The sequence below is a fragment of the Chlorocebus sabaeus genome, chromosome 8 (assembly GCF_047675955.1).
Source record: "Chlorocebus sabaeus isolate Y175 chromosome 8, mChlSab1.0.hap1, whole genome shotgun sequence".
NCBI classification, from domain to species: Eukaryota; Metazoa; Chordata; class Mammalia; order Primates; family Cercopithecidae; genus Chlorocebus; species Chlorocebus sabaeus.
In genome coordinates, this window is record NC_132911.1 from 131587082 (window position 1) to 131606379 (window position 19298).

The 19298-nt window shown below is 43.0% G+C and overlaps 1 protein-coding gene across 1 annotated transcript in view; it reads left to right on the forward strand.

Moving 5' to 3' along the window:
• Positions 1-19298, forward strand: part of LOC119624861 (uncharacterized) — a 349687-nt gene that overhangs the window by 19294 nt on the left and 311095 nt on the right. The window contains exons 2-3 of the mRNA XM_073018620.1: positions 11726-11791; positions 15068-15151. Of these exons, the coding sequence (XP_072874721.1) occupies positions 11726-11791; positions 15068-15151 (150 nt within the window). The remainder of the gene's footprint in view (positions 1-11725; positions 11792-15067; positions 15152-19298) is intronic.

Below are 19298 nucleotides of genomic sequence, written 5' to 3' on the forward strand. Positions count from 1 at the left end.
AATGCAAGTGGGGCTTAAAACCTAGATGATGGGTTGACAGGTGGAGCAAACTACCATGGCACATGTATACCTATGTAACAAAGCTGCATGTTCTCCATCTGTATCCCAGAACTTAAAGTAAAAAATATATATAATATATACATATTTAATATATAATAAATATAATATTATATATTATATAATATATATAATAATATATAATATAATATATAATAAATTATATATTATATAATATATAATATTATATGATATAATAAATAATATATAAAATATAAATATATAACTAAAATATATAATATATAAATATATAAGTATTTTTATATATATGTTGGTTTATAATGGTCTCCTTCAGGAATGGAAAAGAAAAGTAAAGAAAGTTTCATCTACTAGGCATTTCCTTATCATGTTAGTCTCTCTCATATATGTGATCTCATGAACTCTTCACAAGAACCTGAGAGATGGCTACTATGACAATTCATTTAATTTTGTGTGTCAACTTGACAAGACCAGGGGATCACCAGAGAGCTGGCTAAGCATTGTTTCTGGGTGTGTGGGTGAAAGTGTTCCTGGAGGAGATTTGTATCTGAGTTGGTAGACTGGGTAAAGATCACCCTTTCCAGTGCAGGTGAGCATCACTCAGCCTTCTGAAGGCCTGAATAGATCAAGAAGGCAAAAGACGATTGGATTTGCTCCCTCTCTTCCTGGCTGCTGGAGCTCAATTGAACTTCCCCTGCCCTCAGCACTCCTAATTCTGAGATCTTCAGGCTAGCATTGGAATCTATACCAAGACTCTATACCAAGACTCTCAGACTTTCCAGCGACACCACCAGCTTTCCTAGGTCTCAGAATTTTGATCTTGCGGACAGCAGATCTTCGGACTTTCCAGCTGCCATAATCATGTGAGCTCAATCCTCATGATAAATCTCTTTTTAGTGATATAGATAGATAGATATATAGATAGATAGATAGATAGACAGACAGATTAGATAGATAAACACCACTTCAGAATTGTAGTTAAGAAATCTGTAACTGGGCCGGGCGCGGTGGCTCAAGCCTGTAATCCCAGCACTTTGGGAGGCCGAGACGGGCGGATCACGAGGTCAGGAGATCGAGACCATCCTGGCTAACACGGTGAAACCCCATCTCTACTAAAAATACAAAAAACTAGCCGGGCGAGGTGGCGGGCGCCTGTAGTCCCAGCTACTCGGGAGTCTTGAGGCAGGAGAATGGCGTAAACCCGGGAGGCGGAGCTTGCAGTGAGCTGAGATCCGGCCACTGCACTCCAGCCCGGGCTACAGAGCAAGACTCCGTCTCAAAAAAAAGTAACTGTAAAACCCACACAGGCCAGGCTTGGTGGCTCATGCCTGTAATCCCAACACATTGGGAGGCTAAGGTAGGTAGATCGTTTGAGCCTAGGAGTTCAAGACCAGCCTAGGCAGCATGACGAAACCCAATCTCTATAAAAAAATATTGAAATTAGTAGGGCTTGGTGACACATGCTTATAGTCCCAGCTACTTGGGAGGCTGAGGTGGGAGGATGGCTTGAGTCCAGGAGGTCGAGGCTACAATGAGCCAGGATCATGCCACTGTATTTACAGTCTGGAAGATAGAGAGAGACTCTGTCTCAAAAAAAAATATATATTAGTGTAATAAATAAATAAATAAAACCCATATGCTTTTCATGAAACCACATTTCTTCTTGAAGAGAGTAAAAAAGGGATGAAAGAAAAATGGAGTTATATTCTTTTCCTTGACGATAAAAAAAAGTACACTGGGCCGGGTGCGGTGGCTCACGCCTGTAATCCCAGCACTTTGGGAGGCCGAGATGGGCGGATCACGAGGTCAGGAGATCGAGACCATCCTGGCTAACACAGTGAAACCCCGTCTCTACTAAAAAATACAAAAAATTAGCCGGGCAGGTGGCAGGCGCCTGTAGTCCCAGCTACTCCGAGGCTGAGGCAGGAGAATGGCGTGGACCCGGGAGGCGGAGCTTGCAGTGAGCCGAGATCGAGCCACTGCATTCCAGCCTGGGTGACAGAGTGAGACTTCGTCTCAAAAAAAAAAAAAAAAAAAGAGGTACACTGAAAACTATCCCATGGCTTAGGAATTAGGAACTGCCTATTTTGTTGGCAGCTAAAATTCCATCTTCTTCTACTTATTCAACCTCAGAGAGTCAATCAACAATCAGGCAGCCATAGTATTAATAACAGTTACAAGCCATAGTAATGGAAAATTCAAAAGAGTAATAGTTTGGACTGTGTATGGTTTCAGAAGGTATTTTTTTTTTTTACTACTTTTACTGTTAGGAATGACTAGAAAATCATTCCCATCACCTCCAGCAAACTATTGACTCCACACTAGCCTTCAATTCTTAGAAGTGTGAACTAAGGTCGCTTGGGGGATCCACTTTCTTTCTTTTTTTTTTTGTTTTTGAGACGGAGTCTGACTCTTGTCCCCCAGGCTGGAGTGCAGTGGTACGATCTCGGCACACTGCAACCTCCACCCCCCAGATTCAAGTAATTCTCCTGCCTCAGCTTCCCAAGTAGCTGGAACTACAGGCACTCACCACCAAGCCCAGATAATTTTTGTATTTTTAGTAGAAAAGGAGTTTCACCATGTTGGTCAGGATGGTCTCGATCTCTTGACCTTGTGATCCTCCTGCCTTGGCCTCCCAAAGTGCTGGGGTTACAAGCCTGAGCCACCGCGCCTGGCTGGGGCATCCACTTTCATGGTGGTGCACTCACATGGGTGGCAGGTAAGTTGGTGCCAGCTGTCAGCTGGGAGCTGCACTGGGACTGTGTGCTGGGAGCCTGGGTTTTGCCATAGCTTTATTGGGTTTCCTTGCAGCATGGTAGCTTGGTTCTTTTTTTTTTTTTTTTTTTTTTTGATGGGGTCTTGCTCTGTGGCCCAGGATGCAGTACGGTGGTACAATCATGGCTCACTGCAGCCTCAACCTCCTGGGTTCAGGTGATCCTCTCACCTCAGCTTCCCGAGTAGCTGGGACTACAGGTGCATAGCAGCACACCTGGCCAATTTTTGTACTTTCTGTCACGATGAGGTTTCACAATATTGCCCAGGCTAGGTTAGTTCCATTCTAAGAATGAATGGCCCAAGAGCTCCAAGGAGAGGCTTTACTACGTTTTATGACCTAGCGCCAGAAGTCATAGTATCACTTCCCTTGTCGTCACAAGCCCAGCTAGATTCAAACAGAGGGGACATTGAATCTACCTGCCAGTAGAAGGAATACCAACCCACACTGCAAAAAGAGCTGATAGGATGAGAGAATTTCTCAAGGTCATTTTTGGGAAGTACAGTTTGTTACAGAGTGGTTGTAACGAGTTAAACATTTTATGAACAATATGTACTTAGATGCCTGGTAAAGCACCTGGTACGTAGCAGAGACCCAATTTGTGGTGGCTGGTTTACACACGGATATGGAACCAAGGCTAGTCAGAATCTCAGGGGAGGTCTTCAACAGGTATTCGGGGTCCAGTGATTTCCAGATGGCCTATTTTGCGGTGATCTGCATCACCCTTGCTCTCACCTCACAATCACAATAAAGAGTGTGACTGTCCTGACATTTTGCTTTCTGTATTGCTCTCCTTTTCCGCCAGTTCATAACCCATATATTTGGTCAATCATGAGAATTACCAGAGACAGGCAACACTGTGGCATTGTTTAGTCACATCCCATTTGTCTCACGGCTGGGTCTATCCAAACTGTCTTGTATAGCTTGGCCCCAACACAGTTTGTCCACAGTGTGTGAAAGTGGATGTTAGTGATAAGACAGGATGTGAACTTGACCTACTGTCAGTCAAATAGGAGGTTTTGGCATGGAGTGCTTCTGAGCCACTCCGTCTCAGCTGTAGAGATGCCAGTAGAGCAACAGAGCTTCTCTGTTCAACTGATTTGGAGCTGGAAAGAACCCTCAAAAGGGGCCCAGAGACAGAACGGCACTTGCCCAAGGTCATAGAGCAATTTAAAGTCAGAGTCATGAATTAGAGCAGGGTTTCCCAGCCTCACCACTATTCACATTTTATTTATTTATATGTTTTTAAATATAAACAAAACGGGCTCAGTGAGTAACTATTGATATTTATTTATTTATTTATTATTTTAAGATGGAGTCTCACTCTGTTGCTCATGCTGGAATGCAGTGGCACGATCTTGGCTCACTGCAACCTCCACCCACTGGGTTTAAGTGATTCTCCTGCCTCAGCCTTTCAAGTAACTAGGATCAGAGGCAGGTGCCACTACACCCAGCTAATTTTTGTATTTTTAGTAGAGATAGGGTTTCACCATTTTGACCAGGATGGACTTGAACTTCTGGTCTCAAGTGATCCACTGGCCTCAGCCTCCCAAAGCGTTGGGATTACAGGTGTGAGCCACCGCTCCCAGCCACTATTGACATTTAGACCACAAAATTCTTTGTTTTGAGAGGGTTGTCCTGTGCATTGTAGAATAGTTAGAAGCATCCCTGGCCTCTGTATATCAAATGCTGGTAGCATCTTTTACTCTATTTGTAAAATGGCCAAAAATACCTTTAGATACTGCCAAATGCACCCCCGGGGCCGGGGATGGGGGATTACCTACAATAGAGAACCACTGGACTAAAATTCGGTTCCTCTAGTTGCTTGTAAATCCATCCAGCTAAAATGTTATTTTGCTAAAAATGTATAATAACCAAATTCAGATGCTGAGCTGGTAGGGCTTTACTAGAGAAAGAAAACACACACACAAAAAGACAAATTAAAAGATAGAACCGTCTACGAGACAACAGGTCTGATTTCTCCAAAAAGTCAAAGTCATGAAAAAAAGGAGGCAGGAATGACTCTTGGAGATTAAAAGAGACTCGTGACCTTGTCCTTGATTGGACCTGGTTTTAGAAAAACATAGCGAGAAAAGATATTTGAGAGACAGTTGGAAAAACTTGATTATGCTATTATTGTTTAATTTTTTAAATTGTGGATATCATGTTGTGGTTAAGAGAATGTCCTTGTTTTGGGGACATGCACGTTCAAATATTTAGGGATAATCTGTAACTTACTCTGAAATATCTCAGCCATGAAAAGTAGTCAAATATGAGGAAATGTTAATAATTAAAGAATCTACATTGTAGATCTGTAATATTCTTTTTTTCTGTATGTGTGAAAATGTTTTAAAAATAATGTGAAAAATATAAATAAAATAAAGGTAAAATTAAAAGAAACAAATTGCGACTGGGCGCAGCGGCTCTCGCCTGTAATCCCAGCACTTTGGGAGGCCGAGGCGAGCGGATCACCTGAGGTTGGAAGTTTGAGACCAGCTTGACTAACATGGAGAAACCCTGTCATTACTAAAAATACAAAACTGGCCGGGCATGGTGGCACATGCCTATAAACCCAGCTACTAGGGAGGCTGAGGCAGGAGAATCGCTTGAACCTGGGAGGCGGAGGTTGCAGTGAGCCGAGATGGTGCCATTGCACTCCAGCCTGGGCAACAAGAGTGAAACTCTGTCTCGAAAAAAAAAGAAAAAGAAAAAGAAAAAAAATTGAAGTTTTCTGAAGTTCACAAAGACGTTCATTGCAGCAATGTACGTAAAGAAAAAAAAATCAGATGCAACCTAACTATTTATTCCTAAGCAATCCCTAAACATAGTTAAATAAACTCTGGTATTCTAGATGAGGTAGAATACATGCAACATTTACAAAGAGAAAGACACAAACTTTTTTTTTTTTTTTAGACGGAGTCTCACTCTGTAATTCAGGAGTGCAGTGGCATGATTTCAGCTCACTGCAACCTCCACATCCTGGGTTCAAGCAATTCTCATGCTTCAGCCTCCCATTAGCTGGGATTACAGGCATGTGCCACCACACCTGGCTAACTGAAAGATACAAACTTCTGTTGACAAGCCTGAATTTGCAAACAGGAGTGAAAATACTATGAATCAATAATGACTGTCAAGAGTTTCCCTCATCCTGGGACGTCAGTTTTCATGAGGGCAGCCAGAGTTATCAACTCTAATTCTCAGATTGGCAATCGGTAGCTGTGATGCAGCAGCCCTGTGAATGCTGAGCCATCCAGGATGAGATCATACGTGATGGACATTTAAATCTCAGCCCAGTGATGATCTATCCTGCAAGAAACACCACTTTCTTTATTTTCTGAATGTTGACTTTGCATTAAACTTCCATTCCACTGGCATAGTGAAATTCCCACCTCTGGAAATTCAGCATTTCCTTTTTCTCAGGATCTGTCTCTCTGGAGGAGATTTTGGGTTAAACTATCTAAAATGGCATATATGTATTATATATACATATTTAAATATACATATAATATAATATATAATTTACTTAATATATAATATATAAATATATATTTAAATATATTTAAAATGGCGTATATATTGTATATTTTTTAAATATATATATATATATATTTTTTTAAGAAAGGGTCTCCTTCTCTCACCCAGGCTTAAGCGCAGTGGTGCAATCACAGCTCACTGCTGCCTTGACTTCCTGGGTTCAAATAATCCTTGTGCCTCAGCCTCCAGAGCAGCTTGGACTACGGATGCAGGCCACACACCCGGCTAATTTTTATATTTATAGTAGAGACAGGGTTTTATTATGTTGGCTAGGCTGTCCTCCAACTCCTGCACTCGAGTGATTCACCTGCTTCAGCCTCCCAAAGTGCTAGGATTACAGGCATGAGCCACCACACATGGAAAAATGGCCAATGTTTTTAATCTTCCAAAATTCCAACTTCATACAGTTTAATCTAAAACATAGGACCATGTTCATTGAATGGGGATGGGGAAGGGACTGAGGAGAGGGAAAAATAGAATAGAACTGGATGTCCTAATGTGGATGGCTTTCCAAGACAAATTCATTATTGAGAATGTGTATATACATATGCAAACAGATAGATTGCCGACCACTGAGTGAAAATAGCTTTATAATAATATAAGAAGGCTGGGCACAGTGGCTCACACCTGTACTCTCACTCCTTTGGGAGGCTAAGGTGGAAGGATTATTTGAGCCCAGGAGTTCAAGACCAGGTTGGGCAACGTGGCAAGATCCTGTCTCTACAAAATTAAAGAAAAAAAAGTTAGCTGAACATGGTGGTGTTCACGTGTAGTCCTAGCTACTTGGGAGGCTGAGGCAGGAGGATCACTTGAGCCCAGGTGTTTGAGGCTGTAGAGAGCTATGCTCTCCAGCTGGGATGATGGAGTGAGGTCTTGCCTCCAAAAACAAAAACAAAATAATAATAACATAAGAAAGGCACACATGGAACAAGGCTATGTATTTTCTTGAGTGTTTGTGTATGTGTGTATTAAAAAGTATATGTATAGATGGGTTATACGTATATACGAACATGTATATATATTTTATATTTAAAATGGTGGGAAACATAACATTCAAATGGATCGCAATGACTGCCTTGGGGAATCAGGGATTTGTAGTGAGTACTGTAACGTGCTGCTCAAATTAGTCCATCATGACCAAGACAGTTATTATCCCATCTGGCAGCAGTGCTGCTCGCTGCCTTTCTCTGTGAGCTGACTCCTCCAAGGTTCTGTCACTTCCCCAGAGGCAGCTTACCTCCAGGAGTGCCAAGGCAAAGTTCCCTTGCCCCAACTATGAACTTCTCTAAAGGACCATCTCAGTGGCAGGGCTCCCTGTGAGGTTGGTTGAGGCCTCTGAGGCCCATGTTAATCCCAAGGGCACTGCCTAATAATCTTCCTGCATCCATATCTGCATCTTATTTGTTTGGTTTTTTTTTTTTTAGACATAGTCTTGCTCTGTCACCCAGGCTGGTTTCAGCTCACCTCAACCTCTGCCTTCCGGGTTCAAGCTATTCTCCTGCCTCTGCCTCCCGAGTAGCTGGGATTATAGGTGTGCACCACCATACCCAGCTAATTTTTTGTGTTTTTAGTAGAGATAGGGTTTCTCCATGTTGGTCATGCTGGACTCGAACTCCCGACCTCAGGTGATCTTCCCACTTCAGCCTCCCAAAGTGTTGGGATTACAGACGTGAGCCACCGCACCCAGCCTGATTTAGCTCTTAAAAGAGTACTGCTGACTGTGGCTCACATCTGTAATCCCAGCACACTGGGAGGCTGAGTTGGGTGGATCACCTGAGGTCAGGAGTCTGAGACCAGCCTGACCAACATGGTGAAACCCCGTCTCTACTAAAAAGACAAAAAATTAGCCTGGTGTGGTGGCACACGCCTGTAATCCCAGCTACTCGGGAGGCTGAGAACAGAGAATTGCTTGAACCCGGGAGGCGGAGGTTTTGCTGAGCTGAGATTACGCCGTTGCACTCCAGCCTGGGCAACAGGAGCGAAACTCTGTCTCAAAATAGATAAATAAATAAATAAATAAATAAATAAATAAATAAATAAAAATTTAAAAAAAAAAAAAAGCTAAATCAGCACCATTACTGCTTACTCACAAGCATTTAATGGCTTGTATCTTACCGAATGTAGTCTCATGCCTTATATAACATTGTCCTCCAGCCCCTACACAATGTGGTGCTCCATTACTCCATTATTTCCTTATGCTAGATATTCACATGACTCACTCTCTCACTTCTCCTAGACTTTAAATAATGTTACCATCTCTGAAAAGCCTTCCTCAATCTCCCTATTTAAATTTGCAAAGGCCTGGTGTGGTGGCTTGCTCCTGTAATCCCAGCACTTTGGGAGGCTGAGGCTAAGGCTAAAGGATCTCTTAAGTCCAGGAGTTTGAGACCAGCCTGGGCAGCATAGCTAGATCCCATCTCTACAGAAAATTTTAAAATTTTCTGGTTGTAGTGGCGTATGCCTGTAGTGCTAGCTTCTCAGGAGGTTTAGGTGGGAGGTTCACTGGAGCCCAGGAGGTTGAGGCTGCAATGAACAGTGATCATGTCACTGCACTCAGCCTGGGTGACAGAGCAAGATCCTATAAAAAAAAAAAAAAAAGGTAGATCACTCTGTGAAGTTCTCCCATTTCACTGATGAGAAACTGAGACCTTGAGAGGCAAGTATCTAGTTTAAAAACAGAGGAGGAGCAGAAAACAGATGTCCCTTTTCTTGGCACTTCTCACCACAGCTTCTGTCTTTAGTATACGTAATTTTTTTTAGGAGCCAAGAAATTCCATGATGGCAATTTAAAAAGCAATCAGCTTCTTTGTGTTTGACCAATGACAGATGGGCGCAGGGTTCTGTTTGCTATAGATAAACTGAGTTGATCAAGACATCAAAGACTTCCTGCCGGATGGGCCAGTCCAACCAGCTTATGATATTTAAAGTTGATGTCAGTGCATTTAAAAAGGTAATAAATTAACCCCATTATTCTTGGTCATTTATAAGGAACTGCTCCTGCTTGGGAGAACCTGTGCTTCTGGTTCTGGACTGAGAATTGCTCAATCTGGACCTCATTAATAGGTCAAGAACTCAGAAGAGCATCCATCTGGCTTGGATTGCCTTCAAGGATGGAGAAAATGGAGCATTATTCTCTAGTTAACGCTGAAAACACCTAACGTAATGCATGGTACCTAGCAGGCTCTCAGAAAACATCTGCTGAATCTAAATTAAAACCATCAACAATGACAAAACCTTTCTAAAATGTTTTGCTTAGGCTAGAGGCGGGGGCTCACGCCTTAATCCCAGCACTTTGGTAAGCCTAGGCAGGTGGATCACCTGAGGTCAGGAGTTCAAGACCAACCTGGCCAACATGGTAAAAGCCCGTCTCTACTAAAAATACAAAAATTAGCTGGGCGTGGTGGTGCACACCTGTAGTCCCAGCTACTTAGGAGGCTGAAGCAGAAGAATTGCTTGAACCCAGGAGGCAGAGGTTGCAGTGAGCCAAGATTGCACCACTGCACACCGGCCTGGGCAACAGAGTGAGACTCCATCTCAAAATATATATATATATATACACACACACACACACACACACACACACACACACATTTGCCTCATTTTTGTTATAAAGTAGTGGTTATAATTATGGACTCTGGAATAAGCTGAGAGACCTTAAATAAACCACTGAAACTTTAGGTACCCCAGTTTCCTGTTTGACAAAATGGAATTAATAATAGTGTTTACCTCATAGGTTGTTGTGAGAATTCAGTGTGGTAACCCACAAAAAGCACTTAGACCAATGTCTGGCACATGATAAGCTCTATGTAAGTTTTGCTATAATGTCTCCCTATGTGCCAATTAGTTTATTTAACCAAGGTGTACCAGGCACCCTATTTTGGGTTCTAAGCTCTATGCTGGCTCTCAGGAATACAAAAATGCAAAGACATGGTTTCTGTGTTCCTGTAGCCCACAGCCATGGCAGATACTGCTAAATGAGAATCAACAGACCATTACATTTGTGAGTACATGTTGGTGTATATTTTTCCAAAGTGGAGAACTCACAGTCTTCATTATTTGCTCAAAGGGATCCATGACCACTTCACAGATTTTTAAAATCTGGTTAAGGATCACCTCAATTTTGTTATAAATATTGTCATAAATATTGTTATTGTTTTAAATATTGTTATAAATATTGTTACTGTTATATTGTTATAAATAAAGCAGAGGCTGGGCACGGTGACTCACGCTTGTAATCCCAGCACTTTGGGAGGCCAAAACAGGCAGGTTGCTTGAGCCCAGGACTTCAAGAACAATCTGGGCAACTTGGCAAAACCCCATCTCTACAAAAAGTACAAAAATTAGCTGGGCATGATGGTACAATCCTGTGGTCCCAGCTACACGGAAGGGTGAAGTGGGAGGATCACCTGAGCTCTAGGAAATCAAGGTTGCAGTGAGCCATGATCGTACCACTGCACTCCAGCCTGGGTGAGAGTGAAACACTGTCTCAAAAAAAAAAAAAAAAAGAAAAGAAAAATAATTTCTAGCCGGGTGCAGTGGCTCACGCCTATAATCCCAGCACTTTGGGAGGCTGAGGTGGGCAGATCATGAGGTCAGGAGATCGAGACCATCCTGGCTAATACGGTGAAACCCCATCTCTACTAAAAATACAAAAAATTAGCCAGGCATGGTGGCGGGCACCTGTAGTCCCAGCTACTCGGAAGGCTGAGACAGGAGAATGGTGTGAACCCGGGAGGCAGAGCTTGAAGTGAGCCGAGTTCCCCCCATTGCACTCCAGCCTGGGCAACAGAGTGAGACTCTGTCTCAACAAAAAAAAAAAAAAAAAGAAAAATAATTTCTAGCGTTCGAGATAGCATAGTAGGGTGATTATAGTTAATGACAATATATTGTATATTTCAAAATAACTAGAAGAGAAGATTTAAAGTGTTCCCAATACAACAAAATAATACACATTTGAGGTAATGGATATCTTAAATACACTGATTTGGTTATCACACATTGTATGCATGTATCAAAATACCAATGTATTCCCATAAATATGGACAAGTATTATAAAGCAATACAAAGTTTTGGTCAGGTGTGGTGGCTCATGCCCGTAATCCCTATTTGGGAGGCTGAGGCAGGAGGATCACTTGAGCCCATGAGTTTGAGGCTGCATTGAGCTAGGATCACACCACTGCAATCCAGCTTGGGCTATAGAGTGATACTCTGTCTCAAAATACACTTAAAAAAAAAAAAAAAAAAAAAAAAGAACAAAACTGGGATTCATGGAATAATATTTGTTATGTCTTTGATATAATGTCCAGCTGAGCTAGATTGAGAGATTGTGTTGCTTGTTCTCTCCTGTATACTTTCTCCCATTCTTGCCCTGCTTCCCTCTAGGTAGAATATACTTCTGAGTTCATTGACTTTGGGCTTATCAATGATAATTACTTTGACCAGGGGGCTGTGAGTGGGTGTGATAGATGCCAAGTCTCAGAAGAATCATTAATTGCACGTTCAGGAGTTAGAAATGTCTCCCTTGATTTTGCACTCTACCGTGAGAACAACACATCCCATATATGAGTTCATCCATCTGCTCAGATCCCCTAGTGAGCAGACTCATGGAACCATGTTGAACACAGCCACAGTTAAACTGCACATCTGTGAACAAGAAAGCAAGCTGCCAACCACTGAAACTTTGGAGCTATTTGTTACTGTGGTAAAAGCTAACTGGTACACTGCAGCAAAAGCTAACTGGTATATAATTCATGCTCAATAACTGGCTTCTCCCTTCTCGCTTGCCAAGAGCAAAACAGAGAACTTTCAAGGAACTCCTTGAAGATATTGAGGATACAATATTTAAACTGTTAGAAACAATGTCAACTATAAAGACAGAAGAGGCCGGGGCGGTGGCTCACACCTGTAATCCCAGCACTTTGGGAGGCCGAGGCAGTCGGATCACTTGAGGTCAAGAGTTGGAGACCAGCCTGGCCAACGTGGTGAAGCCCCGTCTCTACTAAAAATACAAAAATTAGCCAGGTATTGTAGCAGGCACCTGTAATCCCACCTACTAGGGAGGCTGAGCCATGAGAATCACTTGGACCTGGGAGGTGGAGGTTGCAGTGAGCCAAGGTCGTGCCACTGATCTCCAACCTGGTGACAGGGCCAAAAAAAAAAAAAGAGAGAGAGAGAGTCTGAGATGGGTGGGATGGAGTACATTAGAATGTGTGTCAGAGACTACCAGCTGTGCACCCATCTCTTTCCCTCTTCTTTGGGTACACCGTATGTCACTGAGCTCTGGCAAAAGGAATGTGGATGAATGTGATGGGCATCACTTCCAGGTCTGGCCTATAAACTCCCACCCTACCCCATGCTTACTCCTACACAGACTTTTCTCCTTTAGGCTGTTTGGAATGGTGACCCCAGGGCAACTTGGAAGCTACACATTGAAGATGAAGAGTTGTTAGCAACCTAGAGCCCTGAATGACTGCCTGGAAGAGCTGCCTCACCACCTGAGCATCTGTGTTGGACCAGCTGGACATTCGCTGAAGCAATTAAAACAGATTTTATTCAATACTACTGACAGTCAGGGAAAGATCTGAGCTCCATTCCAATTTGTGCCCAGGTATCTGGGCATTTTAAAGGGAGAAGGAGGGAGCGGGGGGATGGCAGGGCTTGAGATGAGTTAGGGAAGTGAAAAATTACAAAGAGCAGGAAGGGAAAAGGGCTTGGCCCATGTGGCTGAGACTAGCACAGGACCCTGTCTTCAGGTGTTGGCTGGAATAAACAGTAAGCTCTTTGAATTTTATAGGCAGGCACTTTCAGGGTGGGCTTGAATCATGCTAGGGGGTGTGTCCTTGTGCTGTTGGAACCATCTTAGTGTGTGTCCAAGTCTTTTTTTCTTTTTCTTTTTTTTCAGAGACATAGTCTCACTCTGTTGCCCAGGCTGGAGTGCAATGGTGCAATCACAGCTCACTACAGCCTTGAACTCCTAGGCTCAAGTGATCCTCCCACCTCAACCTCCTGAGTACTTGACACCACAGGTGCACACCACCATGTCTGACTAGTTTTTTAAAAAATATTTTTGTAGAGATGGGGTCTCCCTGTTTCTCAGACTGGTCTTCAACTGCTGGGCTCAAGTAATCCTACTTCCTCGGCCTTCCAAAGTGCTGGATTATAGGCGTGCGCCACCATGCCCAGCCTGTCCAAGTCTTTATAGGCTGAGGTTAAGACCTGGTAAGAGATAGGTCAAGAAGAGAATCTTTGTCATCACCCCCTTGGGCTTATTCTGTTAGTTTACAAATGAAACCCGGGAAATACTGATGCAGATGGGTCCCAGCAAGAACTTAAGTACTGGTTTTTTTTTTTTTTTTTTTTTTTTTTGAGACGGAGTCTGGCTCTGTCACCCAGGCTGGAGTGCAGTAGCCGGATCTCAGCTCACTGCAAGCTCTGCCTCCCGGGTTCATGCCATTCTCCTGCCTCAGCCTCCCGAGTAGCTGGGACTACAGGCGCCCGCCACCTCGCCTGGCTAGTTTTTTTTTTTGTATTTTTTTTAGTAGAGACGGGATTTCACCGTGTTAGTCAGGATGGTCTCGATCTCCTGACCTCGTGATCCGCCCGTCTCGGCCTCCCAAAGTGCTGGGATTACAGGCGTGAGCCACCGCAGCCGGCCTAAGTACTGGTTATTCTTAACAAATGTTTATGAAGAGCTATGTACCAAACTCCCTACCACAATCTTCACACCTACATCTATGATACCACACCTATATCCACAATCTTCATTTGCTCCTCTGTATAACCCTTTGAAATATATGTTATTATTCTCATTTTTAAAATTTATAAATATAAGCAAGCTGAGGATCTGTGTGGTAAAAACTTGTCTATTTATGATCGTGTACCTGGAGAGTGGCGGAAGCAGATTGGAGCCAGATCATTTTGGCTCCAAATGTAGTGCCATGTACACAAAGTACGTGCGTATATGTATATACTGTAACTGATAGAGATTAGGTGCTTGATTAATGGTAGCTATTTTTTTGCCTTGCAATTATTTCCATTTGTTGAAGTCGTCTTCAGCATCTCAAACTCAATGTCTCCTTTGAATAATCTCATTCTTCAAATGAAGGCACCTGACTTGGTTTACAGGAAGAGGTTGCAGCTATAAAACAGAAATTTCTCTCTGTTTGGATCTTGCTAGCTTGGGTGTTAGGGGATGGAGCATACGAGTTTGGATTCAGAAGCACTGCACTCTGACCCAGGGTGCTAAGTTGCACAGTTCTGATGAAATGCAGCCACAGATGTCCTGAAGTTCTTCCAGACTGGCAGGTAGGATCAGGGAGAAGTTTTTTCATCATAAACTTCTGAACATTAGTATGCAGGCTCTTTTGCAGGATTTGCTGTGCAAATGTGCATTCTCATATTTTGAGGTACTGGTGAGGTTCATACGCTCTCCTAGAAGGAAAGTTCCTGCATTCTATAATCTAATAAAGCTAAATTTCAGATGGATTAAGAAGTTACTAAGTAACAAAGGAAACTAGAAGAAACCTGACAATTAGAATTAAAAAAAAAAAAAATCAGGTCTTCTATTTAAGATGCTCTTCGAACAATAGGAATCTCAGTTTAGCTGGGCACCATGGCTCATATCTTTAATTTCAGCAACTCAGGAACTGAGATGAGAGGATCCCAGACCCCAGCCTCAGTTTCTCCCCAGGAGATGTACAGACCCTGGGGGCCATCCTCATTCAGGTGCTCACCAGACTGATGGCGGTCATGGCGTCCTCATTTCTGAGGGTGATTCCTGGAGAAACAGATGGGAGGATTGAGGAAAAGGTAAATAAATTAGAGCCAGGGCTCTGTGCAAACAAGAGTAAGTGATGAGGCAATGGGAAAGGGATAGTGAAGTTTGCTTGGGAAAATCACAAAACCTGTGGCATCACAGAGCTTATTTGCTAAGTGGTGCAATGCATTCTAGAAAACAATGATGCCTTTGGCCTATTACTACACATCCTGGATCTGGGAGTACCTAAAACACTAAATGCTGGGGCTGTGGTGGGTGGGATGACAACTCAAAGAACCGAACTCTGCCCGGAATAGTGGCTGTAATCCCAGCACTTTGGGAGGCTGAGGCAGGAGGATTGCTTGAGTCCAAAAGTTCAAGGCTAGCCTGGCAGCATAGCAGGATCTTGTCTCTACAAAAAAAAAAAAAAAAAAAAAAAAAAAAAAAAAAATTAAAAAAACATTAGCCAGGTGTGGTGGTGTGTGCCTGAGGTCCCAGCTACTCAGGAGGTTGACGTGGGAGCATCACTTGAGCCCAGGAGTTTGAGGCCGCAGTGAGCTAGGATTGCACCACTGCACTCCAGTCTGGGTGACAGACTGAGACTCTGTCTCAAAAAATAATAATAAACTAACCAAACAAACAAATAAGTAAACTGGCTGAGGCACATACTGAACCTTGGTTAACACAATCCCAATTCCTAATCCCTTTCCTCCTTGCCTGCTTTTGCTACAGAGGTTGGAAAACTCCAATACTTGCTATCCCAGCTTTACTTGCAGCTAGCAGAGGCCATATAAGAACTCTAGCTAGTGAGGCTGAGTGTTTTACCGAGGATTGGTTGGAAGGTTTTTGCTTTTTCTGACAAAAGGGACATACTTGGCTTAGGCTGCTTCTTTTACTTATTCCTGCTTTAACCGTGGATGCGATGCCCAAGACCAAGAATATGCTGCTCTGACAATATTAAACTCAAACAACAAAGAGTATTTTTTTTTTTTTTACATAAGAAGGGGAAAGGTGATCTCTTCTTTTTTTCTCTCACTTAGAATTGTCTAAGTTTTCCCAGCAGCTCCCCACTAGCTTTCCTCTCGCATGCTATTGGCCAGAATTGGATCAGCTGAGCCAATTCCTGAATTGATCGCTAACAAAGGAAGTAGAATCACACGCTAGGCTTAGACTGATCATTGAGTAGAATGGATCCTGGGGCATCAATCAAAGCATGCCCTATAGCAGGTAAATGTGATCACAAGATAAATAATGACTTTCTGAATATAAAAACCGTAGGAATAAATAACAAATTAAAGGACTGGTGAATATGAGCTTACTGACATAAAAGCAAATTTATAAAACCACTCATAAACAAAAGGAAAAGGCAAATAAGACATCAGGGATAAATATTTGCGATTTACATGGCAAATAAAGTGTTAATATCTCATAAGTCACTTCTAAAAATTCACCTTAAGGAAATCATTAAGGACATATGCGATGATTCAGTCACAAAGATGTTTGTAGCAGAAACGTGTTTTAATAATGGAAATTTGCAGTCCGGGCGAGGTGGCTCATGCCTGTAATCCCAGCACTTTGGGAGGCCGAGATGGGCGGATCACGAGGTCAGGAGATCGAGACCATCCTGGCTAACACAGTGAAACCCCGTCTCTACTAAAAAATACAAAAAATTAGCCGGGCGAGGTGGCGGGCGCCTGTAGTCCCAGCTACTCGGCAGGCTGAGGCAGGAGAAAGGCGTTAACCAGGGAGGCGGGGCTTGCAGTGAGCAGAGATCGCACCACTGTACTCCAGCCTGGGCGACAGAGCGAGACTCCGTCCCCCGGCAAAAAAAAAAAAAAAAGGAAATTTGCAAGCAAGATGAATTCCCAGCAGTAAGGTACTGGTTAGGTAAAATATGATATAAACTTACAAAGGAATGCTACAGGACTATTGAAAAACAACCTCGCAGAAATATGCGTACTGTTATGAAAAGATGATTGTGATGTATTATTAAGTGACAAAATCAGAATACAAATAATGCACATGGTTTGTTTCTATATACCTGAAGAAAAATATAGGAGTGTGTGTGTGTGTGTGTGTGTATGTGCGTGTAATTATGTAGAAGGGTGTGTATTCCAGAGTTAACAATGGCCATTTCTGATGGATGGTATATTTGTTGATTTTTATTTTCTTTTTTTTTTTTGAGATGGTCTCGCTCTGTCGCCCAGGCTGGAGTGCAATGGCACAATCTCGGCTCATTGCAACCTCTGCCTCTCAGGTTCAAGCGATTCTCCTGCCTCAGCCTCTCAAGTAGCTGGGATTACAGGCACCCAGGCACCCACTACCATGCCCCGGTAATTTTTGTATTTTTAGTAGAGACAGGGTTTCACCATGTTGGTCAGGCTGATCTTGAACTCCTGACCTCAGGCGATCCACCTGCCTCGGCCTCCCAAAGTGCTGGGATTACAAGCACTGCACCTGGTCATATTTGTTGATTTTTTTAAACTAGTGAGCATGCATTGCATTTGTAATAAAATAAACAAGTAAAGGAACTTAATTTAGGAAACATATACCAAAAAGTAAATGAACACCTCAACAGCAGAGTGGTCAATGGACCTAAGCAAAATATGTTCATAAAATAAAGTACAATGAGCCAATAATCAGGCGTGCAAGAATTTGGTAATAAACCAGTATGTAATTAAAACAAGAATGAAATGTCTCTCTTTTTATTCCCAACCCATTGAACTGGAATGTTTTCCCCCCATGAAAAGAATAGAGCCTGGTTGGGAGTAGAGGGAAATGTACAAGTTCACAGGTAAAACTGTTCTGAAGAACATTTTGTCAATAGGTAGACATTCAAAAATGCCAATTTTCTTTTGTCTGAGCAATTATTATTATTATTTTTATTTTTGAGATGGAGTCTCACTCTGCCGCCCAGGCTAGAATGCAGGGGTGTGGTCTCGGCTCACTGCTTCAATCTCCGCCTCCCAGGTTCATGCGATTTTCCTGCCTCACCTCCAGAGTAGCTGGGATTACAGGCACATGCCACCACACTCAACTAATTTTTTTTCTTTTTCTTTTGTTTTAGTAGAGATGGGGTTTCACCTTGTTGTCCAGGTTGGTCTCAAACTTCTGACCTCAGATGATCAGACTGCCTCGGCCTCCCAAAGTGCTGGGATTACAGGTGTGAGCCACTGTGCCTGGTCCTGGTCTAGGCAGTTATTTTAAAATTATTTTTATTTTTATTTTTTGAGACAGAGTCTGTCTCCCAGACTGGAGTGCAGTAGTGTGATCACGGCTCACTGCAGGCTTGACGTCCTTGGGTTTAGGTAATCCTCCTGCTTCAGACTCCCCAGTAGCTGGGACTACAAGCTTGCACCACCAAGCCTGGCTAATTTTTGTATTTTTTGTAGAGATAGGGTTTTGCCATGCTGCCCAGTCTGGTCTCAAAATCCTGGCTCAGGTGATCTTCCCGCCTCACCCTCTCAAAGTGCTGGGATTACAAGAGTGAGCCATCATGCCTGGTCTGATTGCACCACCATGCCTGGCTAATTTTTGTATTTTTTGTAGAGATGGGGTTTTGCCACGTTGGCCAGGCTGGTCTCGAACTCCTGGCCTCAAGTGATCTGTCTGCCTTGGCCTTCCCAAGTGCTGGGATTATAGGCATGAGCCACCGCACCTGGACGGCTGGCTTCTTCTTGTTGGTCAAATTATCTTGAATCAATTCTCTTGTTGACCCATTTTCTCTCTAGCTCTCTGCTGAGATTTATTGTCTCAATAGTATTTACTAGTGTTGAAATTACCTTGTTTATTGGCTTGTCTGCTTCTTCTCACTAGAATGTCAACCTAACAAGAGCAGGGACTTGGGCTGTCTCTTGCACACATAGTCCTGAGGACTGGCACGGTGCCTGGCACATAAGAGGAATTTGATAATGTTTGATAAGGGAATGAATGGGTTTTGTAGATAAGGATGCAGATATAGGGCCGGACATGGTGGCTCACGCCTGTAATCCCAGCACTTTGGGAGGCTGAGACGGGCAGATTACTTGAGGTCAGGTGTTTGAGACCAGCCTGGCCAACATGGTGAAACCCTGTCTCTATAAAAAATACAAAAATTAGCTGGGCATGGTGGCAGATGCCTGTAATCTCCACTCAGGAGGCTGAGGCAGGAAAATCGCTTGGCGGCAGGAGAATCGCTTGAAGTCACAGGCAGAGATTGCA